The sequence below is a fragment of the Diorhabda carinulata genome, chromosome X, assembly GCF_026250575.1.
Source record: "Diorhabda carinulata isolate Delta chromosome X, icDioCari1.1, whole genome shotgun sequence".
In the NCBI taxonomy this organism is placed as follows: Eukaryota; Metazoa; Arthropoda; class Insecta; order Coleoptera; family Chrysomelidae; genus Diorhabda; species Diorhabda carinulata.
The window spans coordinates 27,085,034-27,098,138 of NC_079472.1; the positions used below are offsets into that span (position 1 = coordinate 27,085,034).

At 32.0% G+C, this 13,105-nt stretch overlaps 1 protein-coding gene across 12 annotated transcripts in view; it reads left to right on the plus strand.

Moving 5' to 3' along the window:
- Positions 1-13,105, plus strand: part of LOC130902345 (troponin I) — a 39,340-nt gene that overhangs the window by 23,472 nt on the left and 2,763 nt on the right. For 9 of the 12 annotated variants that reach the window (XM_057814429.1, XM_057814428.1, XM_057814430.1 and 6 more), the window contains 6 exons: positions 965-1,106; positions 4,499-4,537; positions 9,031-9,046; positions 10,787-11,035; positions 12,132-12,401; positions 12,772-12,969. In XM_057814429.1, coding sequence (XP_057670412.1) covers positions 965-1,106; positions 4,499-4,537; positions 9,031-9,046; positions 10,787-11,035; positions 12,132-12,401; positions 12,772-12,969 — 914 coding nt within the window. Of the gene's footprint in view, positions 1-964; positions 1,107-1,977; positions 2,117-4,498; positions 4,538-9,030; positions 9,047-10,786; positions 11,036-12,131; positions 12,402-12,771; positions 12,970-13,105 lie in introns of those variants that run through there. The other 3 variants (XM_057814433.1, XM_057814432.1, XM_057814426.1) reach the window with 2 other exon arrangements.

Sequence of the window (13,105 nt, forward strand, 5' to 3'; positions counted from 1 at the left end):
AAAAAATAAAAACAAAGAGTGGACTAAAATAAATAAAAAAAGTGAAAAGAAAAGCAATGGGATCATTAATTAAGTTAATGGTATCACAAGATTTATTCACATTAACTAAAATTAGATTGTAACGAACAATGAAACGACAAGAGTAACATTGAAAAATGGAATATAGGTTTTAACAAGGACGGAAAGGAAGATGTCGCAGAAAATCTTTGGGGAGATAGAAAGAGATGAATGAAAAAGAATCTTCATGAATAACTATCAGTAACAAGTTTCCTAAAAGCTCAAAGAATGAGATTGTTGCAGCATATAAAAAGGTTACTGGAAAATCATTGAAAGGGGGAATCAAATAAAAAAGAAGGAGGAGGCCCGAGCTGAACGTTGTATTGGAAGATGAAATAGAATGAAATTGAGTGCAAAAGAAAATTTATACTACTGGGATTATTCAATATTAATTTTCACATACTCTATCCTTCGTAACACGTTGCCCGGCTTCCATAAATCTTTCAATCTAATGTACAGTACTATTCACATTCAAATTTCCATATTCAATATTCTGCACCAACTTTTCTTAAATTTGTATATTATGTGTAGTCCCTACTCATCAGTTTTAGTTAATGAGAATTTTATATTAAGAAAAGTTGTACTCATTTCGTTTAGTTCAAATTAATTCCTGAGGTAGTCTGAAAAGTCAATTTTTGTGATTGTCTCCAGGACATTCATAGGAGCTACAAAAAACTACCATAAAAGTAGGGTTATGTCTAAATCAATAATCTCACGATTGCACATATACTTTTCCATATAAAATAAAATTAGGAAAGGTAGAACTTGTAAGATTGAAGTCAACGATAATATTTTATTTGCTTCAGTTCAATGTTTGTCTATTTGCTAAATAAACTCAACTTCACCTTACAAGGCGCTACAAAACTAATATTAGATCGTTATACTATATTTGAATATTTTGTTTTAGTGTAAAACCAACTTTGAAAAAGGTATCCAAATATGAAAACAAATTCGCCAAACTTCAAAAGAAGGCTGCCGAATTCAACTTCCGTAACCAACTTAAAGTTGTTAAGAAGAAGGAATTTACCTTAGAAGAAGAAGACAAAGAAGTAAGTAAATATTTGGAAACTTTTTGATAGATTCATTTTCAAAATACTTTATCTTTAGTTCTTTCCTCAGTATTCCGACTTTTACTTTCACTTACTAGATCTCGCAGTGTTTTCGATTTATATTAATTGAATTTATTTCAACTTGGTATTTATATTAACGACAGCTTGAGATAAAGAAATATACTCATTTAAAAAAGTGTAGCTCGATCCACCAAAGTCATGGTTCGCCTAGGTTGCAGCTCATAACGTAATTTACATAATAAACCTCACTGAGAAAATTCAATTAAATTTATACTTTATTCATACGTTGGTTACAAAAGTGCGATTGTTAAGAGAATGTACAAGTGAAGATTTCAAATTCTTGCGCTACATTTTCATTGTGATGTACGCGTATTTCGCATTAGGCAGCCCAATATTAAATGTATACTGTCGTTGAAGACAAATCAATGTGATACTAAGTATATAAGATAAATAAGATTTTTTCCTCGCGATATACAATTGAGTAAATTTGAAATAATACCTTTGTAGTTAATAATTTGACACTTTCTCAGTGGGGTATATATTATGTCAACTATCTAGTTTCTTGAACGTTCTTCCAATTAGTAACAAAACTTTTCTTTTGGCAAAGGGCTCAACGTACCTACTAATATTCTAAGGAAGAAAATCACTTCCGAAACGACTAACTTGTAAGTTAGATGTAGCTAAAATTACTAGAAATCTTTTAACGCTCTTTGTTGCAATTCCTCCATTAATTCTTCAGAAACTTTGTGGTATTATCAAAAATTTCAGAATTATGAGTTGCCAACCTTGATGAACAAATAAAAAAAGATTGTTCTCAAACAATGCTAGAATATGAGTTTATTTTTCGCAGCCCAAGAAATCGGAAAAAGCTGAATGGCAGACGAAGAAATGATCTACTAATGGCCGCTAATTTTTGATTTTACAATATTTCAAGATTTTTTGAATTATACACAAACACACAACACTTAAATAAAAATTTTTAAAATCTACTCAGTATTTTTACTGCTCAAGTAGATTCCACAACACCCAATTATTTTTACACACCCAAATGTTTTTAATTTTTGGGCTTTTTTTATTTTTTCTTTCTTTTAAATGGAAATAATCCTTTTGAACAAGGTGAGCTCTGCTTTAGCTTCTTTTGTGGCAAAATTTACTGCTGATCAGGTATTGCATTCTTCATGTAAATCAAAAAACATCTAATTCCAGTACATTCATATCATTAACGAAAATGCATAAATTAATATGCGATTTATTGTAGCTCACGCGTCGAAGTAACCATTGAAATATAATCTACTCTATATTTACGGATATACAGTGTGCGGCATCATAACTTCCTTTTTCCAAATGCGTGTCATTCAGTAGGCAGTGCTATAGAGTTTTGTCCAGGAGCACGTGCAATTTGGCTTCTTTTTCCAAAAAATGTTCTGTTATTGCAACCCATAGCGCATTTCAAAATGGACTTAATTTAACCCTGTTGTTCCATGTTCCGGACCGGAAATCAATTCTAAAGTGTATCATTACATTCAGTCAAATTGCGAGTGCAACAAAACAAAGAGGTGTATTTCCTCAACCCATTACATCACTTGACAACATTAAGGAGTAAACATCTGCCCTTGGACTTTTAGATCTAAAGTTGTGGTGTGCAATTTCCATAGCTACAATTAACGATTCGTGATTCTTTGAGGAAAATGAAGTCGTAAGCTAGATGAATTGGACTTTGGAGGCGATTCAAAGTGGTCGACTCTATCTCCGACTCTTGTGATTGTTTCTATGTTTTTTTCAAATCCAAAAATAAATAACCAAAATAATGCTTGCTATGCTGAAAGAGTCATAGCAAACGCCAGAAATCGTATACGATTTAAGATTAAAACTCTCTGATTGATATAATGCATTTTATCATGCTTTGAAAAATTGAAGTTATGCTGCCGCATCCTAGAGTTTCAATTACAGTAGCTGAAAAGGTAATAGTAAGCCGTTTAAGGAAAATAATTTTCCCTTCTCAACTTTCCTGTCACAGGTGGCAGTAGGATCTGCTCGGTGGTAGGATGTGAGATGTTTGCAATGGGCAATCTTCATTTCCTACTATCACTTTCAATTTTATTATTCTAAATTCAGAAATATACGCATTGTTGATTAAACTGATTTTGTTAAAAATATCAACTGCTTTCAAATTTGATTGATAGTAAATAGACATTTCATGATAAAAAAATGATCAAACTTAAATTATGCAACAAACTTACTTTTAAGTTACTTCAAATCAGTATGATTACCTATTTAAAATGCAGCGTATAGAGAAAAATTGCACTTTTTTCAACAATAAATGTGTCAAGTGTTTTTTGTCGACCCACCTTCTAATATCCTGTATCGATTATATAGCAGCTTTTGATGCTACAAACTTCTTCAACTTTATTTCATTTAAACGGAAAGCCGAAATCAACTGTTTATTTTACTAAAACCAAACTTCTCAGTGCCAATTTTAACACTTCTCCATACGATTATAATAGTCATGATTCTTCACAGTCAAAGTTTCGATGTGTACATTGCACAAAATGTAAGTTCTGTGTATTTGGCTTATTATCCGACATGTTAACAAGAAAAAAAAATGCACAAATTGAATTGAATTGAGACTGCAGAAATGTTGAACGCCAACACTTGCATCAATCCATTCAACCATTTACTTTATCTATTTGACATTTCATTCGCCTAAGTTAAATTATGCGGTTGTGAATGAAATACCCAGGCAGGTAGTGTTTAACTGAAATTGAAAGTGTGCCCGCTTTTTTTAAAAGTTTGTTAGTGAAACATGCCCTTGATGGTTGTTAATGATATTTTCATATAAGATGTTTGAAAAAGAGAGTTGTTTTGTCTTACATAAATTGGTTTTAATGCATTTTAATAACTAAAAAAATCTGCTTAAACACGCATTTCTTGCAGAACTGTCGCTTCGCAGCACAATATATCGCGCATATTTTCCTCAGTTTAAAAACTATACAACACAGAACTTGTTTGTTACACATTACGAATGGCCTACAATTTTATAGATGTATGTAGTGTATGTTTTTGCTGCTATTTCAGAACAATAAAATATAAATAATTCATTACCGATAACGTAGACCTCCGTTACTTGTTAATAGAGAACAAAGTTACTTCTTTTTTAGGGATAATATCAAACATCAATTGTACATCTTAAAAAAGTTTAAATTTAAATTTAAATTAATGTTTTATTGTTTTGAAAATATATATTACTATTATTAAGTTGCAGAAACAGAATTTATGTTTTAAATATAATACCAATATAGGGAGTTTATTTTTTTTGCAACTTAATACAACTACTGAATAGCGTATTAAATAATTCGCTTTCCAATTTTCAGAAGAAACCTGATTGGTCTAAGAAAGGAGACGAAAAGAAGGTACAAGAGGCTGAAGCATGATTTTTCTTATCTATGTTTAATCCCTTTAGTCCACTTCCGGGATTAGTCGTAATATCGACATTCAAATATATTTATTTTATTCATTACTTTCCAGACTAAAAGTATGTCTGTCCGCATGTATATTTTTTGTTTATGTATAACTTATTAAAAAATGTGAAGTATTGTGTACGTCATATTTGTTTTTATCCTACTGCTCCCTAAACTCATCCATTTACATAAGTTTAGTTTTTTTTAACTTTAACCACATTTGTATTAGTTTTGTAATTTTTTGTTGTTTTAAAGAATGACCCGTTTTATCTATATGAACGTGAAAAAAATAATTGCATAAAGATAAAAACAAAAGAAGCAATTCAACATAAAAGATGCCCTGATGGTGTGGAGAAACTTTGCAGGGAAGAAATGGGATTGTTACCCAAAGATCTTACGGTGTATGTACATGACAATCGTGAGACCAATCATCACATATGGAGCAGTGGTTTGGGGTACTACAACTAGTCTGAAAACCACGAGGAAGAATTTCTCAAAGGTACAAAGACTGACTTGCTTATGGGCAACTGGGCCATGAAATATTGCCCAACAGCTGTACTAGAAGCTATTCTAAATCTCCCACCTATCCACATAGTAGTGGAAATCGTGGTAGAGAAAACATGTTCAGATACGGAATCATCAAAGAAAACCCGTTCCTAAATAATGACCAACTCTGCGACATGCCTGGGACGGTGCATCGAAAAAGTTTAGCTTTGAGAAAAACTTCACCTCAATAATAAATAAGTCAAAACTTTTAAACTAGTGTAATTAACTGTCATTAAATGGGATCTCTTCATAGACCATGCAGTTACATGGACTGATTCTTCCCAGCGAAATATCTATTAGGACTAACGTCAACTAGCATGAATTCGATTTATCAAAATACGATTCTAATTCATGCATTGCTATTTTTATTGCGTTTCAATTATCAAAAATAGAATATAAATATTATTTTCCAATTTTGTGAATTATGTATTGATGCACCATCTAGCAGAATATACATACACTGTCGTACTTTAATAGGGAGATTATAGATTGCGTCCCATAATCAGCGTTTAATGATTCCATCTTCTAAAATCTCATAATGAACATTAACTTGCTGATAATATAGGTCTTCACAATTTATAACCCATTTAGGATTATCTATGGTGCAGTGTCTAGAGTTATGTTAGACGATAAAACGATAGTAGCCTCAACAAACATATTTTTTTGAAAATATTTCTCATCAAAAAAATTTATTGGGTGCAGGAACAAAACTCTAATATTCTATTATCCTCCCCTTCTTTAAATATATGTAAGAGCTTCGTGCTTAATATTGTGACAAATAAAATATTTTTTAAATTATGAAGGCTCCTGTGCTCTAGAAGCGGCCAATAAAGATAATCGAATCTTGAAGCTATTCCAAAGTAATTCATTGTGAGCATGCGACGTTTTATGAATTTTTAAGAAATTTTACTATCGCAACACACCGAGGTGATTGAAACCACGTGATAATTGATAACTTCTATTAGTCTAAGAGCCAGTGAAAAGCTACCTGTATGTATTTGACCAGACCTGGGCTTTTGTACATTGAGACCCCTATACCTACCATACATGAGATGGGGACTCACTAAGCCCAGAGTGGTGGACGCGGCGGGCGCTCAGGTAAGACAGGTAGTGATTTTTAGCAAATTTTAAATTCATTTGACCACGTCTGCCGTTTAGAAATTTAAAAATATATTATTATTATTATCGAAAAATAACAATGGCAGATCATTATCACGCGTTAAACATTATGGCAGACAGGTATGAAAGTACTAAAAAAAATAAAATTTTCAAAGTAGTTGACCAGATCTGCCATTGATATATTTTGTTTAATAGGGTCTTAAAAACCTATATTCGCCACAGCAGTCGTTTTCATTGAGTACACACTCCAGCAGATAACAAAACTTAGTCACTACACGGTCAGAGATGTATGCATAGACTGTCTATGTTTTACATCAATGATCAACTTTATCAATGTTTTTATAGTAATTAATATTGAATTTTGTTAATTGTGGAATAAAATTTATAAGTTTAATAATTAAAAAGTAAACCCATTTTGAATGAATCTCATACATTGAGGTTGATTACAGATAACAAATAATTATTTTAACATTTATATTATTTTGTTTTTCTTTTTATTCATTTAAAACAATAAAAATAGATTAAAAAAAGAAATCATGCATCACAAAATATATATATTTTTCTATTGATTTGAATCTTCATTCGTCATCGTCGGAGTCACATATGACGTTGTCTAACTCGTCTTCATCATCCTTTGAATCGGATTCTGAAAAAATAAAACGTAAATAATAGAATAAAAATAATGGGTTCCTTGATTCAATATATTGGGTAAAGAATTAATTAGTATAAACTTACCAGGGATTTTGGTGATTAAGTCTCTCACAGATGTAGGAATTTGGTCTCCTTCGAACCATTTAAATACAAACTTATCATCTTGTTCCATCCAACCATACTCTAATGGATCCAACGTAGTAGGTTGCTTTTTGTAAGCATTTTTCCAAACAGATGAAATATAATTTGCTCTTAGAAATTGTTGGTAAAGCTCACTCTTACACGGTGGTGTAAGCTTGCATCAAAATTCTGAATTTTCTTGCTAAAATTTTCATCCGAAGCTTTATAATTGCTGATGAAAAGTTGGTACCTCCCATCATCAACGTCAACTGATTTTTTCGTATTGTAGAGCTGGCAGGTAAACTTCTGAATACTGTTAAACACCTCGTTTAACTGGTCCTCAGTCAAATTTTCTTCACCAAGAGTAGCAAATGCTTGTTGGAATTCTACATTTTTTTTCAGCAAAGTGAAAGGTCTTTTCTTTCCTTTATTAAAGAAAGCCGGATTAAAATCACACCCAGTGAACGCATGGAAGCCGATTAAGCTTTTGGCTAACAATTCACCAAGCTCGTTATAAATTTTTGTGACGTCAATAGATCTTTCGTTATTTCCTGTTCCATTGAGCATCCAAATATTAGAATTAGAATTTTGTAATTGTTTCATATTCCCAATCATTATAATTAAAATATCGGTATCAGAAGATCTAATAACAATATTCGAAGGGCTGTGAAGGAAGTTTTTTTTGAACATCTGTCAAAAAAAATTTCCTTTTCAGTGCTGTAAATGTCTTATAACAACTACTATGATATGCAGCGTCAAACATTTCGTCCCGTAAAATAATATCTTTATACTTTAAGTCATGCAATTTCCTTAACCTCAAAATTTTTCGGCATTTTGACATGGTTTCTTCAGAAAATAATATTAATTTATCAGTTTTTACGGCACTACAAAATACACACTTCAATTTCTCTTTTTCATTCGACATTATGTAAAATAAATTAATTCAATGAACGCAAAATTAACGAAAATAAATAAAGCAACACTTTATATTTTATTACATTCACAAACACGAAGCATTTGGATGGGAGTTCACTACTAAAAACATCTGACAAAAACCGTTAGGGTGGGAACTTAACAGAGCCCTCTCAGGTATAAATTTTGAATGCTAATAACTATCAAAGAAAATACTGTAGGCTAGAATGAATACAATAGTAATACATAGGGGAAAAAAAAGATAGCTACATAGACAGTCTATGCATACATCTCTGACCGTGTAGTGACTAAGTTTTGTTATCTGCTGGAGTGTGTACTCAATGAAAACGTCTGCTGTGGCGAATATAGGTTTTTAAGACCCTATTAAACAAAATATATCAATGGCAGATCTGGTCAACTACTTTGAAAATTTTATTTTTTTTAGTACTTTCATACCTGTCTGCCATAATGTTTAACGCGTGATAATGATCTGCCATTGTTATTTTTCGATAATAATAATAATAATATATTTTTAAATTTCTAAACGGCAGACGTGGTCAAATGAATTTAAAATTTGCTAAAAATCACTACCTGTCTTACCTGAGCGCCCGCCGCGTCCACCACTCTGGGCTTAGTGAGTCCCCATCTCATGTATGGTAGGTATAGGGGTCGCAATGTACAAAAGCCCAGGTCTGGTCAAATACATACAGGTAGCTTTTCACTGGCTCTTAGACTATATGGGCTAATTCTATCATGAATTATACAATCTTGGTGAAATTTTCGATATAAAGCATATTCAATTTATTTACAACGTAAAACATTAAGAGTAGTACTTTAACCAATTGAAAAATGATTAAATTTCTTCCCCATTTTCTAGGTATGAATATTGATTCATAGATAATTCGCTTTCTCGCGAAGATTATAGGTACTGATTTTATTCAATAAAAATAATATTTTATGAGACAATATCTGATTGTAAGAGATAATTAAAATCGAATTTATGTTATATAATAAATCATATGAATGTACCAGTAAAATGTGTTCCGTACAATCTACAATTCCACAATCTTATTTTAATTTAAAATGTATTGTTTTAGGAAGGTGAAGAAGAAGGTAAGGGGGGCATGTCATTGTATTTACCATATGTTAACATTAATATTCTTAGTATTGTCCACTAAATCACATTTCTCAATTTTGAATTGATATATTCAGTTGATCAAGCCAAATCGCAACTCTAATTAATTTAATTGTAACAGGATTCTAAAGCTGTAACATACTTATCAAGACTAGTCTGAACAAGATATCCCTTTACCCTTCATTATTTCTAAAGAGATTCGAGAAACCCATAACATATCGCTATTAGTAACGATGATAATCAAAACACCTGTTTGATAATATATTGTCAGCCAAAAACAATGAAAGTCTGCAACCTACGAGGGCTGCTACCGTTATGAGATATGGCAACACTGATGTAAATATGTCAAATCTGACATTGCCATAGTAAAGTTTGACATTTTTAATGATGGACGTACTCAGAACATGTTGACATACGAGTGCTGTTTGAAATATTTACAGATACTTGAAATACTCATATGTTTATGAATGAGCAATTGCTAATTAATTCGCTTGAACTTTTGGTGATGTAGTCAAACTTCGCTACAGGATTAATTTTGTGAAGGAAAAAATCGCGGTGCTTCAACAGACGTTTATAAGATCGTGACGAATCATGGACTGAGTGGGTTAAATCAAACAAAAATTTTTCGCGCACAAAGTACTTTGAAGCAAACGGACGCCTTTTTTTCGGAATAACATGTCACCACCGTTATATTAGAGCAATGTATAACGGTCAATTCTAAATGGTACACCAGCATTTGTTTGCCATAATTTTTCGAAAAAACCAGGAAAGCCAATCATTCTTCACCACTCCATCACGACTATACGAGCTCTCACACATCATTTCAAACAAAAACGTTTTGATCAGTCAAAGCATCGAGTTAATGAGTCGTCCGCCAATCAATCCTTGTTTGGCACCCAATGATTCCTTGCTATTTCTGTCGACCAAAAATAATTTGCGATATGAACGTTTTTGTACACCTGAAAAAGCGATTGTTCCAATTATAAATATTTGTCTTCATTTGTCTATCTCAAAACTTAAGTAGTAACCCTCGTAGTAAGTAATTAAATATGCTACAAATGAAATAAGGCAATTTCTATGAAGAAGTTTAGATTGTTGTAGCTCTCAGATTTGTTCTAGCGGTAAGTGAATGGTCTATTGGTCCAATTGATCAACTCTCGTAGTAGTTGTTCATTTATATTTATAGGTATCTTTCAAACTAAAAGCTCAGTTTAAACAAAGTCATCAATTACCATTAGATATTGTGGTATCTGTCTTGTGTTTTTCTTAGTTTTCAGAGAAACTGAATAATTAGATATCTATTAATTTCTTAGAAAACTGAAAATGCTAAAGAAAATCCGACCAATTCGTACAAAATTTCAATTTTATACCATTTTCAAATCAAATTGGCCAAAAAAATGTAATTGTTGAAATCAATACACTATGCAAGCTATTAAAAAGTAATAAATAAAGGGTCATTAGCCATTTTTCGATAATAAACATACTATACACTAAATATGTGTCCTACATTAACTTTTATCATATTTTTCGCATTTTGTTAACCAGTTATTACTTTGCAACGCATCAAGATATCTTGTTGGTTACTCATGACAAATATAAAGGAGTATAGTAACAGTCACTAATACGTTGTAATAATAAATTACGTTTTTAAAGCTTTTTAAATGTGTTTGATGCATGTTTAATCACAATAAACAACATATTTGAACACAAAAATATAGTTCCACCAACAGAAGCCCAGCCCGCTACAGAAGAAACATCGGCAGAAGGTGCTCCTAGTGCTGAAGGTGAACCTGCAGCAGATGGAACACAAATACCAGCAGAAGAACAACCTGCTGAAGGACAGTCTTCAGAAGGAGCACCATCTCCGGAAGGTGCACCTCCAGCACAAGATCAACCGACTGAAGGTGAAACAGGTCCACCACCTGAACCTGAGAAAGAGAAAACACCAGAACCGCCACCAGAATCAGGTCAGTTGAATTAACATTTGTAGGTATTAGATTGTAGTTTATCCTATTGTACATAAGAAAAAAATTACATTTACACACTACACGATAAACTTAACTTGTAATAACTTACTTATAAATATCACTTTAATAATTCCTGCGATTACTTTCACTAATTCGTTCTTTCCACTACGCATATTTATTTAGAACTAACTACGGTACTTAAACTTATTTATATACCACAAATAGAATTCTACAAGGTGTAGAACAAAAAGGAAAACAAGAAATAAATAAATAGACTTTCTTAAAAATTAATCAAAAGAAATACTGTAATAAACCGCCTACCATAAAAAGTTCTTCAAAAACGCATCCGCCATTCATAAAAAACAATTCAAAGGCGCCGCGCGAATTAGCCGAATTTCGATATTCTATCTAGCTAGATAGGGCCAGCCTAAGGACCCATTTCGCGAGCTTGTTCGTAACATAAAAAAAATGTAATGAAATTCTGATATTTCATCGGTGTTATTTATCAATATACCTCTATCATAATTGTTAATATATATGAAATAAACAGCGATTGAAAAGGTATATAAATTCATTTTATCAGACGCCATTTTGAAATTCTCAAAATTTAAAAACTAAAACTCGTTTAGAAACCTTTCCTCTGATATATAATATCAATTGGATTTTGATATTTTTATTATACCTTCCGCATAGATAAACAAATTTTCCATTTTCAATCAATTTTTGTGAAATCAATGGTTGAAAAGAAAATTTTCAATTCTATTATAGGGCATAAAATCACCTACAATTTCTATGTTCACAATTTGTTTGTACGAGCAAAAATGAAAGAGATATCAGCATAAAATACACAAATCTCAAGTGACCAAAGCTGCCTAACATGCAAAAATTCTAATTAGGGACATAATATTCCGAATAAAAAAAATTGATTTCATTTCCCTACTTTCTTGAAATTACCATGACATAAATATAAATTTGTCTGTAAAATTTTCGTTCCAGATATAATAAGTGTAAAAATTCTCATATTATTTTCCTTTCCAAATTATGGCAGCAAAAAATTTCAAAACCATGTTTATAAATAAAAAAATTGATCCCATAGGATTCGAAACGTTCAAGAAATTAGTCATAAACGAAGGCTACGACATAATCACATTACCAGAAACAATATTAGCACCGACGGAAGATAAAGAAGCAATATCTATACCCAATTATTCCTTGGTAGAAAACCGTAGAGGCAGTGGAGATGGTGTCATTATGTACGTCAAAGATTCTCTAAAATATAAAGTTGTAGATTTGGCAACTGCAGCTACGGATACTGAGCATGCCACTCTAAGTTTCGAAGATTTATTAGAAAAATTGAAGAGGAATGGTAAGATGTTGGAAGTGAATTGTCAATTTCATCATCATGTTTTATTGTGTATAATTCGTTGTTCACCATTAATCATTACCACAATAAACAAAACTAAACATAGAGACAACTCTTGATGATAGCCTGGTATAACCACTAAGGATGTGCTTTCACTATTGTTCACAACCATTTTTTCTATACTAATTTTTAAGTAATACATTCCTTCAATTCCAATTTTCCAAACTTCTTCAGTAAACTATATGGAAGTTATAAGAAATTAATTCCACTTCACATTGATCAATATTCATTCAGCGTATCATTCCATTCAAACATGTTGTGATGCAAATACTTTAAAACATAGATATTGATATTTCATTATTGTGATAAAAAGGACAAACAGCCGCAGCTGAAGCATTAGCTGCCGCAGCTTCACCTCCTAGAGAAAATGCTCCAACTGCAGAAGGTGCTTCAACTACAGAAAGTGGACCAGCAGCAGAAGGAACACCAGCAGCAGAAGGTGCACCAGCATCTGAGAGTGCACCCCCGGCAGAAGGTGCACCCCAAGCAGAAGTAGCTCCTCCAGCGGAAGGTATTGTTTCATACGACGTTAAAATATTGTAGTGCTTCGTAACGGTTACGTCTCTACATTGTTGTGATAGACAAATAAATGTTATATTTTGGGCTTAAACAGAAATATATTTAGCTGTGTTAAACATTTGTCGGAA